Raw genomic sequence first — 17274 nt, forward strand, 5'->3', positions numbered from 1 at the left:
TTATGGCTGCTTATATAATTTGTTAACGTTTATGAGTTTCTTCACATTTTTCTTTTCTTTCTTCAAATTTCAAATAAAATGCCAAAGGGTAATGATTGTTACAGTGTTTTATTTTAAAGAAAAGAGAATGATGCCAATGGAAAAATAAACTCAACGATGTCCACGTTTTAATTAAATTCAATAAAGTACTTCCTCTCTTCTTCTTAGTCAATACTTTTATTTCTTCTTCTTCTTCTACTACTTAAAAATCCATGGCCGCCATCTCTTTTCTAATTATTTTACTCTTCAAAATTTGCATCTTTAATTCCCTTCACGTACTGTTAATTATATACACAAATGGATGATTAGAACAACCCATTACGTATAATTAATTGTAATGATCGAATTTCAATTTGACCAACAAAAAGGAAAATAGAACGTTTTTATTATTACTAATTTTTAGTATGTATTACTTTAACTTTTTTAAAAAAAAAATAAAATTTGATTCCTCAAACCATTAATAGAAAGTAGAGGATATAAATATTAATTTGTGATTGGAAGTATAAATTTTAAACTAATATATATAATAGTTGTCAAAGGGAACCATTCATTTTGACTTTAAATTCTTATTAAGTTTTGTTATTTGGAATCATTTGAAAGAAAGAGACAATAAAATTTGGTCTAATTCCGTAAAAGCCATTAAGGTAATTAATGGGAAGCAATTGATAAAATTAATAAATATTTTTTAGCTTGAGAGTTTAATTAATTACATAATAATTGATGTATTTAGTCTCTCTTGAAATTTATGAATATGAATTAATGTAAGAGATAGGTTGATTCCTTGAATGATTAAGAGCTTTAATCTTTTTTTTTTTTTCAAATACAAATTATATTAATTTTAAGTATAATAATTAAAAGGCAGTGTTAGAAATGTTGTCATTTAGCACATATGTACAAAAACAATACGTAACCATAATCTTTTTACAACTTAATTAAAAGATCTTGTTTAAGATTTTTGACGAAAGAAATAATTTCTTTGTTTAATTTCTTTCTCCAATGACAAGTTAGACAAAAGAAAAGGCAATTTACTAATATGATCCTTAAAAGTTGACGACTCCCTTTTAGATGAAGTTTAGGATAAGTTTTAGATAAATTAAAATAATGTTTGGGTAGATAATAATTTTTTTTTTTAAAAAAAAAAGATATTTCTTTGGTATACAATAGCATTTACAATTCGTCCTCTATATGGTAAATTTTTGTATGATCAAAACCTAAGCTGGAAAAATACAAATTACCTTTAGTAGCAACACATGATGACCTACAATATAAAAGAAATATATACATTGGCATAATGTTTGTAACAAATCTACGTTTATAATGTTGTAAAACGGATCCATAATATTTATTTATACATATACACCCTCATATGTATATAGATATATATATATATATATATATATAAAAGTTACCATACTCATAGGCTCATAAAAGTGAGAAATATAGCACAGAAATCAAGAGTGAGTTTGTTTGTCAGAGAAAGGTGAAAGGGATGATGTTTTTTAATGTTTGGGAGGGGTAAGTAGAGAATCCATGTGTCCTTCTTCAACCTCACTGTTCAATTCAGACTGGATTCTATTCTTGCCACGTCATCAAACTCATATACTAATCTTTCTTTCTTTCTTTCTTTTTTTTTTTACAAATATTAATTAATAAAATAAAAATTGTAGTGAGAGAGAGAGAGAGAGAGAGAGTTAAGCACCACCCAACATGAGTAGGTCCAAGTACTCAAAGTGCATGAATCAGCCACTTCCCCTCAATTCCTATATATACTTCTTTTCCCTTCCCTTTCAATCCCAAAAACCTTAATTTCAATAAAATCTACAAAACTCACATATACACTTACATCAATTAAAAAACATGCCTTCTTCTTCCATTTCTATTGTTTCAAAATGCAGTATTTTCCCAGATCAACCTTCCCCATTACACTCTCTTCAGCTCTCTGTTTCTGATCTTCCTATGCTCTCTTGCCACTATATTCAAAAAGGTGTTCTTTTTCCTTCCCCTCCTTATTCCTTTCCTGATTTTGTTTCCTTTCTCAAACGCTCCCTCTCCACCACTCTCTCTCATTTCTCCCCTCTCGCCGGTCGCCTCTCCACCGACTCCAATGGCTACGTTCACATCCTCTGTAATGACGCCGGTGTCGAATTCATCCAAGCCAAAGCTAAACATCTCACCCTCCACTCCCTTCTTTCCCCTCTTGACGTCCCTAATTACTTCAAGGAGTTTTTCGACTTTGATCGCACTATTAGCTACTCTGGTCACTCCATGCCCTTAGTTGCTGTCCAGGTAACCCAAAAGCTAAAACATTCTTTATTCGATTTCGTGATTTACTAAACTATTGACATTTTTAACTGCACGGAATTTCTTATGTTGACGGTTGATTTCTTTTTTTATAGGTGACAGAGCTGGCAGATGGGGTGTTTGTTGGATGTACCGTCAACCACGCCGTTACCGACGGGACTTCTTTCTGGCATTTCTTCAATACATTTGCTGAAGTTTGTAAAGGGACTAAAAAGATCTCCAAGTCGCCGGCGTTTAGTAGAGATACTGTTTTTAACTCCTCGGCGGTGCTGAAATTTCCCGAAGGTGGGCCGGTGGTGACGTTCAACAGCGACGAGCCATTGAGAGAGAGGATTTTTCACTTCACACGAGAATCCATTCTGAAGCTGAAGCTGAGAGCTAATACAAACAATCAAATCGCTGGCCGGAGACCGGTCAACGGATTTCACGACGCCGTTGAGATTTTGGGGAAACAGGGGAATGACAGTTGGAAAACCGTCAACGGAACTAATAACGGAGGAAATATAACGGCTGTTTTGGAGAATTTGATTAAAACGAATGTTCCAAATCGTACGGCGGAGATTTCTTCTTTCCAATCTTTATGTGCACATCTGTGGCGCTCGGTTACACGTGCGAGGAAATTAGACGAGTCTAAAACGACGACGTTTCGCATGGCAGTTAACTGCCGTCACCGTCTAAACCCACGGATGGAACCTTACTACTTCGGAAACGCGATACAGAGTATTCCGACGGTCGCGACGGTCAGAGATGTTCTGTCGAACGATCTCCGGTGGTGTGCCGATCTGCTACATAAAAACGTGGTGGCACACGACGACGCTACCGTTCGTCGGGGAATCTCTGATTGGGAGAGCCAACCACGACTGTTTCCACTAGGGAACTTCGACGGCGCGATGATCACCATGGGCAGCTCGCCAAGATTCCCGATGTACGACAACGATTTTGGTTGGGGACGACCGATTGCAGTCAGAAGCGGTAGAGCAAATAAATTCGACGGCAAGATCTCCGCCTTCCCAGGGCGAGATGGAAACGGCAGCGTGGATCTGGAAGTCGTTCTTTCGCCGGAAACAATGGCGGGACTGGAGCGGGACTCAGATTTTATGCAGTACGTCACCACTACAGGATGATTGGTCCACCCATCCATGGGGCCCGCAAAGTAAAAATCTCTTTCACGAATTAATTACTTTTTATGGTAAAAGTAAAAATTATATATATTTTCAAGATTGTCTCTTGGAAGGTTAAAATGTAAAACTGAGAGTGTGAAAGTGGAGCGAAGTTTGGTAGTCAAACTTGATGGAGAAACACAAAACGGCGACGTTTTGGCTACGGGGTTCTCTCTCTCTCTCTCTCTCTCTCTCTCTCTCTCTCTCTCTTCTAAAATATATATATTCCTATTATGTGTTTGTAGGGTTGCTTATGATCTATGTAACTTTCCAACATCGTGGAGATTAAAAAAGAAATCAAGATGATTTTCTAATCTTTTGCTATGATTGAGACCAAACAATTGGATAAATATCTTTGAAATGATTTCCTTTTCATAAAAAAAAATCTTTTATGTTTAAACTACCTACATTCAAATGGGTTAACTATGAATAGTGGACCAATCTATTAAAATGAAAAAACTTTAAATTCTTCTATCACAATTGAGTTATTTGAATTATTTAACAATCTAAAATTGATTATCATCCAACTTAGATTTATGTGGTTGAAAAAGAAAGGAAAGGAGAAAGTGGAACGACTTTAGAAAAATGGGGCTGAAAATTAATGATTGGTCCAATTAAAATTATATCTTTCTTTTTTCTTTTCCTATTCCTTTTTGTGTTGAAACGTAAAAGAAAGTCAAAATCTATTATTATATTAGAGATAAACGATGAAAGGGGAAATGAGGCAAATTACGATTCTGACCCCAACATAAGCCTCCGGTTTTGACCTTAATTAATTATTTTTTAAACCATCTAAATCAATATTACTCAATAAATCGTGGGGGCGGCAATTGTTTTTCACTTTTTCTTTTCTTAAGACAAAGAGACAAAAATAGAAATCCCAAGATTAAGTGATTTCATTACTCGAAACAAAGCATAGAGAATCATTCTATATAAAGAGTAAAATGAATGGAAGATTAAGTGATTACATTACGTGAAACAAACATAGAGAATCATTCTAATATAAAGAGTAAAAGGAATGGAAAATTCACGCTCTTGACTTTTGTAAGGATTCAAAGTCAACTCCAAGATAATCACATTTAAACAATCAAATTTAAACAAAATGTTCGAAGGAAGAATTTAGAGAATATACTATGACATAAACATATATAGAATAGTTACTTTGAAACTTGATAGTAGGTATTTAAAGAAAAAAGTTATGTGTAGAAACAAATAAATAAGATTGGATTTTTAGAGTTTAAGTTTTATTGGGTGAATCAACAAAATGAGTTTGGTTTAAAATCTTAAGCTATAATTGAACCACTCTCAATGCTCTGACGTCGTCACTGCACTTAAGGCCTCTTCTTCTAGGTAGAAGAGAAATGGTGTATGCTTTTCCTTTTTTATCTACTTGACGTTCTCTAACAATCATCATTAACCTTATTCATTCTTTTGTCCTCATCTAAATGATACTTAACTCAAAATTTGACTAAATTATTATCTACTCATATGTCAAAATCATTAATAGTGAGAGTCATAACTCTACTAGCATAAGTTCAAGGCTCAATGTAACTCACGAAAATATATATATATATATATATATATATATATATATATATATATATATATATATATGTATGTATGTATTTTTTATCAATGTAACTCACGAAAAATAAATATTCTTGTGATACTTAATGAAGGGATATATCGTGAAGGACCATATTGTCCAATGATAAGTTGACAGCACAGATAGAATCTGGTGGCACATGGTCGCTGTCATGAATTGGGCAGTGACCAAAAATGGTGTAACCAAAGCAGGTGAGTTTGAGATGAAGATGGTGTCAGATTGTAATGATACTGAAAAGACCTTCTTTTAGAACAACATATCTATTATTTCATCAATTGATATGTCCTCACGTACTTTCTTTTCTCCTCAACAATTTGGTGGGTAAGATTTTATCAATCGATTCCAACTTCTGAAAAAAAAAATGTAATCAAACCATCCCATGTTCTCCATTTTCTTACTTTCTGGCCAAAATGCCTGTTTCTGTCAACATTAATTTGAATAAGGTTGAAGCATTGTTAATATTCTAAACACTTTATGTTTGTAAGTTCTTCATTTTGTAAGTACAAATGAAATGGAACTAACAGTTTAGGTGATGAATTAATAATCAAGGTATGAATTACAAAGAAGACCATGTGTTTTTTTTTTCTTTTTTTGGTTTAATGAATATATACACAATGAATGTATATTATATAGCAAACAATCACACAGATGTTTTCTTCTGCTAATGAAACCAAGCTGATAGAGAAATGAGATAATCAGATCTGAATGAAGCATATTTCACTGATAACTAACTTCTGGGGATGGAAAAATTCGTTTAAACAACCACTGAAATGGTCTTAGAAACTGCGCTCTTTTCTTGCGCCAGAACCATATGGCTGCATTGTATTGTTCGTTGCGAATCGTTCGAGTTGCAGCCTTCCAATCGTATTTCTCCATCTCCTCACGTGCTGCTTTCCCCATAGTTTCCCTCAGTTCACGATTCTCCAACAGAGGCTTCAGCTTGCTTAAGCAGTCATCGATGTCTCCTGGGGTGTAAAGGTAACCAATTTTACCATCTTGTTCAGGAGGAATTATGTCTGGAACTCCACCAGCACGAGCACCGATCACAGGGATCCCAGAGGACATAGCTTCCAGTACCACGAGTCCTAATGTCTCCGATTCGGAAGGCATTACAAAAACGTCGCCACTAGCGTAAGCCTGAGATAGCTCTTCCCCTGATAACATTCCGGTAAATACTGCAGGCATGCCAGTGAAAATCTTTTCTAGCTCCTCCCTGCCATGAAGGAAAACACATCGAACAATTACAAACAAAGTCATCAATTATAATCTGTCCAATGATTGATAAAGTAAAAAAGAAAAGTTGTTTGTTCCACCTTTGATAGTGGATTCATAATTCATAGAAGATTTAATGATATCCTATAGAATCAAATCTGGTTGGTCTACCAGAACTCTTTTTTTTTAAGAATATTCAACTAATTTAGATAATAAGCTCATTACAGCTTTCAAAATCTAGAACAGATACCTGTACGGTCCATCTCCAACTATTGCAATTCTCGCTTCAGGGAGCCTGTCCATGATCCTATCAGATTGCGGGAACAAATGTCAGTATGGGCAAGATATGAATATATGTACAACGCATATTTATGAGGACCATGCATAGTCAAAGGTGGAAGGAAGTAAGATAGGCGGAAGCAGAATCTAAGCTTTGTTTGATAATCAAAAGTTTCAAGATTGTGCTGGTTTTATTACAATTTCTTACCATAGTTTTCATCTTTCTAATGGAAGCTTTAGAATTTTTAACCAAAATCCAAATGACAAAAAATATAACTTTGAAAGTATTTATGAAAAGTAGATCATAAGATAAAGAAACGTATAGATAAAAGTATTGTTTACAAGGTTTATTTCAAAAATGCAAATGGCTAGTAAGTAAGTAAAGCCTTGCAATTTCTTTCGAGAAGAGAGATGAAGTTAAGGACCATTCAATAGTAAGAGAATCGTTTTCAATCAGGTTTGAGGGTGAACATTGAGACAAATTCTTCAAAAGGAAGTGCCTTTCAACGAGTGATAATGGTGCTTCTTTATAATTGTTTCTCAAGCTTCTACTTTGAAGTTGAAGTTTACTTTTAGTTAGACTTTCTTACTCCCTTTTAGTAACAAAGGGACTCATGTCACAACAATGACAAAAACAAAGGCTGTGAAAGAAATCTCCCTTTAAACATTTTCTTCACTACTTTTCTCATTACTTCATGAAAATGCACATCGTTCTGAATTCTCTTTTCTTTTTTTTCAAACTCAATCATTTAAGACTTCGTTCTTATCTAATTAATGAAATTTGAGAAAACTCAGGCAATCACTTTTCTAGATCTTTTTGCAAAACCTCAGCCAGACTATAGACCATGGTTGTTACTTGTTAGTGTATAAATTCTAAAAATGCAGAGAAGGCCAAGAAAGCTGCTAAACGTATTATTTTACATTTCTATTAATCAAAACCAATACCTTTTGAGGAAATCCAAGCTCTTCTCAACTCCAATTCTTCCAACATGAACTATCAGCGGTTTATCAGGCTCTCCACCACTGTTAGACAAAACCAATCGTGTTAAATGAGATCATTTCTTAAGTTTCATGATTAAGGATATATATGTGAGGTAATCTTACCTAAGCCTTAATCTCATTTCATGAGAGCGGAAGCGAGGATGAAAGCTAACAGAATCAACACCCTTATTCCAAAGTCGAATCTTATTTGCTGCAAAGAAAGAGAGATAGAGTAAATAACACTGTTCTTATTTGCTCGTGAACCTATGCTCTAAGGTAAATGAAACAAAAAAAGTACAATTGAGGGCACAAGCCTTCTCATGGAGACCAATTTCTCATATTACATTATAATAAATGAAAATCTATCATCAGTTTGTTCAATATTTCAAATCACCTGCCGTCACTCTTTCAGCTTCAAGATCCTTGCCAATGGCAGCAGATGGGACCAAGGTAAGATCTGCCGCTCTGTGCAGGAATTCTAAAAAGAAAAACTAAATTCTAAAAAGCGATCCTTAACATTCATATTGATATTATGAAATAGAATAAATCTTCACGTACTTATAACAAGCCACATGGGTTTAACCAACCAACTAAATGTATATCTTGGAATGTATCTGCAACACATCACAAAAAACAGATATATGGTTATGTAATATCCGATATAATCAACAACAAGACGATCTTGGATGCAACTGTTCTTGAATCCCCAATCCTCATAATTGGTTGGAACTAAAAGTTGAAGTCCAAGAAAAGAATAGAAAAGAACTAACACTGGTACATGAGTATGGTAAGACATAACTAGTGGCACACTTAATAGTTTAGCAATAATCAGAGCTCCAAACACCTGTAAATAGAATAGAGTTGGACAACAGTCAGTCTGCTTGCTCAATTCAAAAACTTCAAAATATATTGGGATGATATTGACACTTGCCATTATCCCCGGTGATGATGCGTGAATGATATCGGGTTTAAACCGAGCAACTTCTGAAATTATTCTTGGACTAAGTGCTAGAGAAAGGGGAACCTTCTGATACCAAGGGCATGGAAAGCTGCCAGTAGTCAAAGATAAGTTGAGCAATTGTTAGAATCTTCTACTGAAACTGAAGGCTTGAGATTACAAATTTCATGAAATGAAGAGAGTTGAGGTAAGAAGTGAATATGAGAGCAACAAGAAAGAATCAGAGGTTAATAGATATTATGATCTGACATAAAGTACCTAACTTACCTTCGTGATCCGATTAATTTTGCACCATAGAACTCCTTGGGTACACCTTCATGAGTTGTCACAACCATCACCTAAGTAATTTATAGAAAAAGTCAAGTTGTCTATTGTTAAAATATTCACTTTTTCTTCTATCCATATTAATGGCCAAGATATTCGCACTGTTTTCTTCTATCCATATTAATGGCTAAAATATTCGCACTTTTTTCTTCTATCCATATTAATGGCTAAAATATTCACATTTTTTTCTTCTATCCATATTAATTAAATAGAACACGCTCAAGCTTGTTGCGTTGAAGAGATTAAGATTGAATAAAATGGCTGTTGACAGAAGCTAAAATAGAAGTCTGGAAGGGAATAAAATTGAACCTCATCGCCCATTTCACGTAGATAGCGAATGAAGTTTTGGAACCGGTTTTTGTAACCTGACACATACCTGTGAAACCAACGATGGAAGATAACTCTCAGTGATTCAACATTTTAATTAAGAATAAGAAAGTTGATATAAAAAAGAATAAGAAAGTATCCACCTATAGTTCACAATTCACACTTCCAACCACGTCAAACATTTAGTATATAATTCTAAGACAGATGTCTTTTATATATGTGTGTGTTTGTGTGTGGTTTGTATGTATGCATGTAGGTAAGTAAGTATGATTGTATATCCTTTCTTGGAAAAAAAAAGTCCATCAAGAAAAGTTTCAACAGAAAGGGCATGTTGAGATATTGACTAGTGAGTGAGACCACTCAACTGCATTTGTCAAAATAGCAACTCAGCTTGATATCTAATGGCATAAAGCAATTGACTACAACCCCTAGACTCTATTCAACCTCAACGTCAATCTACTTGAGCCATAAGAGAAAAAAAGCAACAGTAGGTAATTCAAAATCTAACACGATTTACATGAAAAATGTCAATAGATGCAAACTTTGGCTAAATATCAATGGAAGGACAACTAATGGCAAAGGTAAGGCATTGGTGACATTCAAAACTGTTCTGCAAGTTCAATGAAATAACAAAAACTGTTTGTGCAAACAAACAGATCCATAGATAGAGAAACAATGATTAAACTATAGATCAATGCAGCTAATTGTTCAGGTAAAAGAAAAATTACTGCTACAAAGAAACAGTCCTGAACATAGGTATCGGTTCCTTTCCAAAAAAACAACATAGGTATCAGTTAAGTAGTTGTGAAATTAGATGTTCATCTAAAGGATCCATGTGAAAACCCGCCATAGGCCAGCGGGCGGAATAGTTGAACAGACACATGGGGAAGAACAAAGTGGCTTTCCATATCAAAAGCTGAGTCAATAATGTTATAAACAAATAACCCCTTCAAGCAGAGGCTTAATTAGGACACCTAACAATGAGATTCAAACAAACATCTCGCTTAACATCAAGCATATAGCAACCTTAGATACAATTAAGTCATGATTTAGTTGAAGAAATCATAAGATCAGCTAAATATGATATTCACCAATCACTTAAATTAGAAAGTAGCAAAGAAGATGAGCAACAAATACACGAGGACAAGAGAATACCCAACACTAGAAATCACAAGTTGAATATGCAAAGTAAGACTCACGCGAAGGGAGAAGGTTCCACAAAGAGAGCAATACGACGAGGTTTTGAATTAGTCTCAGGGTCAAGCAAAGGAGGGCTATCTTCTTCTCCATCTTCAGGCCTAACTTCAGCAATAGTCATTTTATTAGCCTTAACACTAAGAATTCCTCTTCCCCTACTCCTGAATGAACTTTTCAAGCAAGTAAATCGAGAAATTTCACAAAAAGAACTTGTGGGGTTTGAGGCTAAAGATCTAAAATGTGGGAATCTCAAAGAAGAGGGGGCTTCATAGAAGGAAGTGGTGGTTGCTACGGCGGCGGAAGTGGAAAAGGGGGGAGGAGAAAGAGAGAGATTTATAGAGAGAGAAGTGGAGGTCATTATGAAAAGGGGAATTTGCCAGCATATAATATAGTAGGTGCAGTGTCGAGTTGGTTTTGGGAAAAAGGAAGAATTTTAGCTGTCTGATAAATTTGTAAAGTTGAGTAACAAAGCAAGCAATCGAGAACCAAAGGGAGAGATAGATAAAGAAGACAGAAAGAAAGAAAATTCGTCAAGTGGGTATCGAAAGAGTATCTGTGAGGGATTGAAGAGACTCCATTTCTGGATATTCCATCTCTGATTAGTGGGTTTTTTGTCTCTTTGTGGAATCAACCAAATGTTCTTTCAGCATATACCCTTTTCCTCTCATTAAATAATCATTTGATTTCTTTTTCTAACATACAACATCATATTCAATTTTTAGAATACAATTATCGTTGAGTTTAGCTCACTTTTTAGTTAGATTATTGTTTGTTTATATTTTTAATCAATAACTTATTCAAATGATTTGAGTTTTCTGTTTTCTTTATCAATTTGAAGCTAAAAGTTATAACCTTGAATTTGTATCTAAATCAAGTGTTAGATGTTAGTCGAAGAAAACTCATGATTGAAATATTTATATAAATGGTATTTTACTAATTTGATAAGGAAATTACAAATGAACTATTTTCTACTTAGAGAACATTCTCAGATACTGAAAAACAGTTCATTTTTATTCTCACCCTATAATTGTACTTTAGGGATTTCTCATTAAGGTTTAGTTGAGGAAAAAAAATCCTCCTTTTTTTTCCCTTAGCTTACATATTAATCAAATTTGGATTTGTAAAATCCTTCAAAATAATATTTAAGTGGCTGATTGGATATTGGGAAATCTGAAAATTTCAAAACCCCACCATTGTGGCATTGACACATGGACCAAGATCCCTTTTTTTTTTCCTTATGCTGCCCTAGTGGTTGGTCAATGGTCACCCTAACTCTTCTCCCCAATCACATTTTAGCATATTTTAAACTTGATATCAGACAACTATTTACAAACAAAATTTCAATTTAAAATTTGGGTTTCATTATAAGTTTTGGAAAAAGAAAATTAATAAATCTTTTAACCTTTCTTTTCTTTTTTTTTATTCAAATTTATATATAATTGTCTAATTAATTTTAAGTTTCAATTTGTGAAACTTTAAATATTTTATAAGATATTTTGGTAGGTTTAAAAACTTATCGGTCACCTTAAAAAATTAAAAAATCAAATAAACGTGTATGACAAATCAACGAGCATATAATTTAATTATATGATTCAATTTGTTTATGTTGGTACAAACAAGGTGTATGTAAATTTAACATAAATATCTTTGCCCCAATAAAATGTAAACTCCTTAATATAACATTTTACCAATTTACATTGATGGCCATGTGGGTTCCCATATGTCTTCTTTAACTCTCTTAATCTTTCTTATTTCTAAAGTTGACTTCTTAACTAATTTTTTAGATATAAGATGCGAGGATACTAAACTTATAACATTCCGCTCCATGACAATTTATCTTTAAGGACAAAATTGTTTGAAAATATTTAGGTTACAATAAACATCTATTTATCAATATACATCGCTTAAGTAAAAAACATCTATATGAATATATCACGATCTCTCACAAGTTTCATAGTCAAAAGAAGAATTATCTTGAAGTAACGTATTGAGAATTTGACATGAAAACGTCGATTTCGTCGTAATTGTTTAGGTTTGAGAGCACGTAATGAAGTCAAGGTCAATTAAAAAAAAAAAAAAAAGGTTTTTTCCACCCTTTTTGTAACCTTGCCTTTTGTTGGAAAGCATAAGCTACCATTCTAATATATATATGTTTTTTCATTTTATATTATACATCAAAGCAAACAGGTACTTTTTGACCTTCTTTTTGTTTTTGTTTCTTTGAATTATTTATAATGGCATCATACTTGTAACCTTCACTTTTGGATTTCAATTATTAGGAAGACTTGTCTCTAATTATCTTTTTTTTTTTTTTGTGTGTGTGTATTTTACCTCAGGTAATTCTATTTGCAGCTATTTGTAATTTTGAAAGTAACATATACCACTTGATAATAAATTACTTTTGATTTTTTTTTCTCCTTTGATAAAGGTATAAGCTATTAGTAAAAATTTCATGTTTTTAATTACTGAATAGATATTTTTTTAGTTTTTGTGACCAAAGGTGGTGTTTTTTTTTTTTTTAATAAATAAAACACTCCAAGTCTCGCCGATTTGTTATGGGCCTCTATTGGTAATCCACGATAATTTAGGCCAATTTAAGCCCAGTCCACGTATCGAATCCATCAAGCCCACCTAAAAGAGCTTCATTGACAATGTGGGCCTTGTTCTGCTTTTGGCCCACACACAAGGGTTTGAAAGCCCATATTTCCGGTCAAAGAAATTGAGGTAACCGTAATTCGCAGCAATAATAATAAAACCCACCGGTGATAAACTGATAGATCCTTATGAGTAAACAATATCCTAATAAACTCTAACCATTGAATCTAAATTTATATGTATCTGTAGTTTTTTTTTCCAATCTATATGTAAATACTTAGGATGCTTATTGCTATTTTTGCAATTATCCTTCAAAATAATAACTAAACTTTACTGCATTAAGATTTGACAAGAGCCAAAAATAAAATAAAAATATTATTTCAATAGCCAAAAACAAGCATATTTAATATACGATTATACTAACGATCAAGAGATATTATTATTATTTTAATTAAAGTAATAAAAAATTACCGCCAGAATTGATAATTATTTTACTATTAATTAATGATATCCCCCGCTGAGAAACCACTTTATTTTGAAAACTTGCATCAGTATAAAAGATGAGCTTTTTGAAAGGATTGGTCAAATTGGTTGATCAACAATAGTTATTATTATTATTTATTTTTTTTTACGAAAAGAAACCATCAATTTGGTAATGAATCATGGCTAATCCTTGTTCAACTTTAAATAATAAAATAATTATAAGGACAAGTAAACGTGAAACTATCATTTTCTTCAACATATATACAATTTTTAGACGACACGTTCATCATAGAAATTAAGCAAAAACCAGATATTATGGAGATGGTGATGGATGAATTGTGTGGCTTAGACTATTACTTTTATATTAAAGTGATTAACGTCTGAGAATTACTGATTCACGCATTTTTCATTTAAAAATTAATAAAGTAATAAAATATATGGTGCTCAAACATTCACATGTTGCCATGTGACCTATTAATGTTGTAGTTTATAATTTTTGTCCCGTAGGTCCAAGAAAATTGAAATTTAGGGTTTATTTGTTTAACTTTTCAAGTATTTATTTTTAAAAATAATATTTTACATATATATATATATATATATCATTTTAAAAAAAGTTGAAGGGTCTATAGTTATTCAAGGTAGCTTTGGAGAAAATGAGTTTATAAAATAAGTTGGTTTGAAATCAATTTTAAGAAAAATGATCTTTGAGTATTTAGCAATTAATTTCTTCCCAACTCGTATAAATCCTAAAATTACCAAAATGTACTCACCAATCTTCTACTTCACCTCCACCATGTTGCCGCTGATTACCTCTAGTAACCATCATCGATAACCTACTCTCGTGAAACTTTTGGCAACCATCTTCCACTGATGACCAATTCTAAAAACCATTTTTTAAAATTATTAGTTCATACTGTTCAAGTAATTTGTCACTTACAAAAACACTTGTAAGGTATAGCAAACAAAAATTTGTATAGCAAACAAAAATTTACTTATATATAAAACATTGTTTTAAAAAGTGTTGCCAAACACATTAACATTTATTATAAGTATTTATTAAAAGTTCATAAACAAAAATGACATTTCGTAAAACAACATTTTGACTCCCAAGGTCTTTAAGAGCTTAAAAGTTAAAATTCCATCTTAATGATAGAAATAAAACCTCGTAAACAATCTTTTATAATTTGATTAAAAAAAAACCCTAAAAGATATTTAGGAAGGTTTCATCAAACTATAGAAATCAAATTCATAATATATACTACCTACAACTTAGGCTTTAATATATATGAGATTATTCCATGGGTGGTTATTCCTTCACAAGGTAAGTAAATTGGAACCATATCGCTATCCAACAATTGCCAATAAAAAATAGAGGGGAAATTGCAGCAATCCACATTTAAAAAAGGTGAATAGAGATGATGAAAAATGAGTTATGGATGAAAGAGTAGGAAATGATAAAATGAAAAAAGAAAAGAAAAGGATTTCTTTGATTGTCAATAGCAAAAAGCTATTGAGGAAATGTTGGCGCGTGGAATGAACAATCCAATGGCTGTGAACAAGAATTGGTTAAGAAAAAGTAGTAGAGAGGGAAAGAAACAATGACGTAGAGGGAGGGTATAATTAAAGGTGTTGAACAGATGAAGAGAGACATAGGAGAGGGAGTCAACAGGCAGATGAAGAATTCAATTTTCAGGCCCCTCCTTTAGCTTTATTTCTCAGTCAAAAGCCCTAAAAAAGATCTGAGAGCATGCAGATTTTTCAAGACAAAATTCTTCTGCCAAACGACAGTAAAAGAAGAAAAGAAAAAGTGAATGCACAAAAGTTTTATTTGCTTTCCTTTGCTCATTCAAATAAAAAACACCTTGTGACCTCACGGAAAGGAAACAATCCTACTCCCTATCCTACTTTATTACTGGCCTAATACTAGCATTTACGGGTAAATATCAATTCATTCAACAAACTTTAAATTTTCTACACCATTCTTTATTTTCATTCTGTGAAACTTATAACTTAAATAATTAAACTACTAAATTTTCAAAGTTTATTGATATAGACTCTTTGTTACAATTAGATCTAAGAATTATCCCTGCATTAATTCTTAAACACTTACAAACTTTTTAAACGTGGACTCTCTACAAAATAAATGATTAGGAGTAAATGCATGAATGGTTTTCAAAGACAATTTTGTCTTTGTCTCAAAAGTCTAAATTAACAATATTTACCGATAGAGAGTGTAAATTGATATACTTACAAAAGTTCAAAGTCCGAATTGATACAATTATTAGTTATCACTAACTTAAAGTTTATAGTTAGTTTATGATATAAATTGATACTTTTTCAATAAGTCGGTGGCTGTAGAATAAACTAACCTATCATTTAGTGATTCAAGTACTAAAAAATTTATCTATGCTCAAGCAAGAAGGAGAGAGAAATAAAGAGAGAGGAGCATTACCAGGCGGATGGATTTCTGTGATACTACTGGAAATGAGAATCAAGATGGCCAACAAAAGAGAAACTTGTAGGGCCCTTCCATTGTGCCTCAAAAGCAACGATGATGCTGAAGAGTATCGAGTGGTTGTCTCTCTCTTGCTCCCCTTTTATTCCTCCTCCCTCTTCTACTTCTTCTCATTCTCCTTTTTATTCTCTGTTGGCTCCACTCATCTCTTTTTCTGACCTAATCCACTTCCCATTGCTTAATCTTTTAACCAAAACTCCTCCTGTTGCAATTTGCACATATAAAAAACCTAATCTTTCCTTAAATCCTTCAATTGCAAACCAAGAATAAGAGGAGTTGTAAGCATATTCTTCAAAGTTTTTTCATGGGGTCCAACGTTTTCTAAAGGGTAGGTAAAAGTTCCTGGTGCATCACTCATTTGGAATCCATATATAAATGACATGTCTGTTTGAGCGTAATCTAAACGCTCACTTTGAGCCTTACTCCCGACTGAATCAATCTTCTTCAATCTTCCTACAGCGGAGAGTTACTTAATTAAGCCCCATTCTTTCGCTTTCATTCTTCTCTCTATTTCCTTAAATTTGAAGCAATAAATGCTCCTTATTCTCACAACCTAACACACTGTCTCTTCTCCTCAAGAAATCTACTCCATTTACTTCTCACACATCCCTTCCCATATCTTTTACACACTACACGAAATCTCTTTATCTTCTCTCTTTAAAGCCACTATTTTACCCTTAGGATTTACATCTCAGTTGGAAGGTTCAAATGTCAAGGAAAGCGAGCAAACGAGTCAGCTTCAGTCCTGATGTGAATGATAAGCCAACGGTTGTGCTCAAACACGGCAACGGTGGTGATGGCGGAGCCGGAATGTGGAGCTTCGGCCTTAGCAGAGAAACAAGGTACTTGCCGGTGAGGTTTCTACAGAGCCTTAAGGCCAGAGTAAGTGAAGCAATTCGCTTTGTCTCAACAAGAAAATCTTCACGAAAGGTTTCTTCAGCCTCCACTTTTACAAGGTCAAGATCGGTCTCGGATTCCATGGACTCGCATCGAGCTGAAGCCATTGAAGATTGTATCGAGTTCTTAAACCACTCTTCATCTTTGTCCAGATCAAATTCAGTCTCTGGAAGTACTTACTGAAAGTTCTGTACTTGTGAGAATAGAAAATGTGCATGTAAAATTTAGTCGATATTTTAGACATTCTTTTGCGTGCCCGTCTCTGTAAGATGATGCTTTAGCAGGAGATAATAGAGTTTCTGCCTTTGAAGCTCAGGATTTTTTGTCTAAGTGCCGTGATCACGAGCAGATATCTGTTCATTAAAAAATTAAATAAATTGGATATCGACAAAATATCACC

The 17274-nt window shown here is 33.2% G+C and overlaps 3 protein-coding genes across 4 annotated transcripts; 2 read left to right on the forward strand and 1 right to left on the reverse strand.

Moving 5' to 3' along the window:
• The first annotated feature begins 1695 nt into the window (after positions 1-1695).
• LOC103486319 (uncharacterized acetyltransferase At3g50280) lies at positions 1696-3824 on the forward strand. The gene is made up of 2 exons (XM_008444240.3): positions 1696-2325; positions 2436-3824. The coding sequence occupies exons 1-2, from the start codon at positions 1897-1899 to the stop codon at positions 3462-3464; spliced, it is 1458 nt and encodes a 485-aa protein (XP_008442462.2). The 5' UTR covers positions 1696-1896; the 3' UTR covers positions 3465-3824.
• A 1857-nt stretch (positions 3825-5681) lies between these two features.
• Positions 5682-11049, reverse strand: LOC103486318 (sulfoquinovosyl transferase SQD2). Of its 2 annotated transcripts, XM_008444239.3 has the most exons (11): positions 10387-11049; positions 9170-9236; positions 8804-8874; positions 8510-8627; positions 8349-8422; positions 8137-8192; positions 7973-8056; positions 7702-7789; positions 7543-7620; positions 6569-6625; positions 5682-6319 (listed from the first exon to the last, which is right to left on the reverse strand). In XM_008444239.3, the coding sequence occupies exons 1-11, from the start codon at positions 10740-10742 to the stop codon at positions 5824-5826; spliced, it is 1545 nt and encodes a 514-aa protein (XP_008442461.1). In that variant the 5' UTR covers positions 10743-11049; the 3' UTR covers positions 5682-5823. The 2 variants fall into 2 exon arrangements, with proteins under 2 accessions (XP_008442461.1, XP_050940195.1); XM_051084238.1 differs by having other exon boundaries at positions 8137-8422; positions 10387-11010.
• Positions 11050-16548: 5499 nt separating this feature from the next.
• On the forward strand, positions 16549-17189 carry LOC103486317 (josephin-like protein). The gene has a single exon (XM_008444238.3). The coding sequence runs from the start codon at positions 16686-16688 to the stop codon at positions 17055-17057; it is 372 nt and encodes a 123-aa protein (XP_008442460.1). The 5' UTR covers positions 16549-16685; the 3' UTR covers positions 17058-17189.
• Positions 17190-17274: the final 85 nt, after the last annotated feature.

This window comes from Cucumis melo, chromosome 4, assembly GCF_025177605.1.
Source record: "Cucumis melo cultivar AY chromosome 4, USDA_Cmelo_AY_1.0, whole genome shotgun sequence".
Taxonomy (NCBI): Eukaryota; Viridiplantae; Streptophyta; class Magnoliopsida; order Cucurbitales; family Cucurbitaceae; genus Cucumis; species Cucumis melo.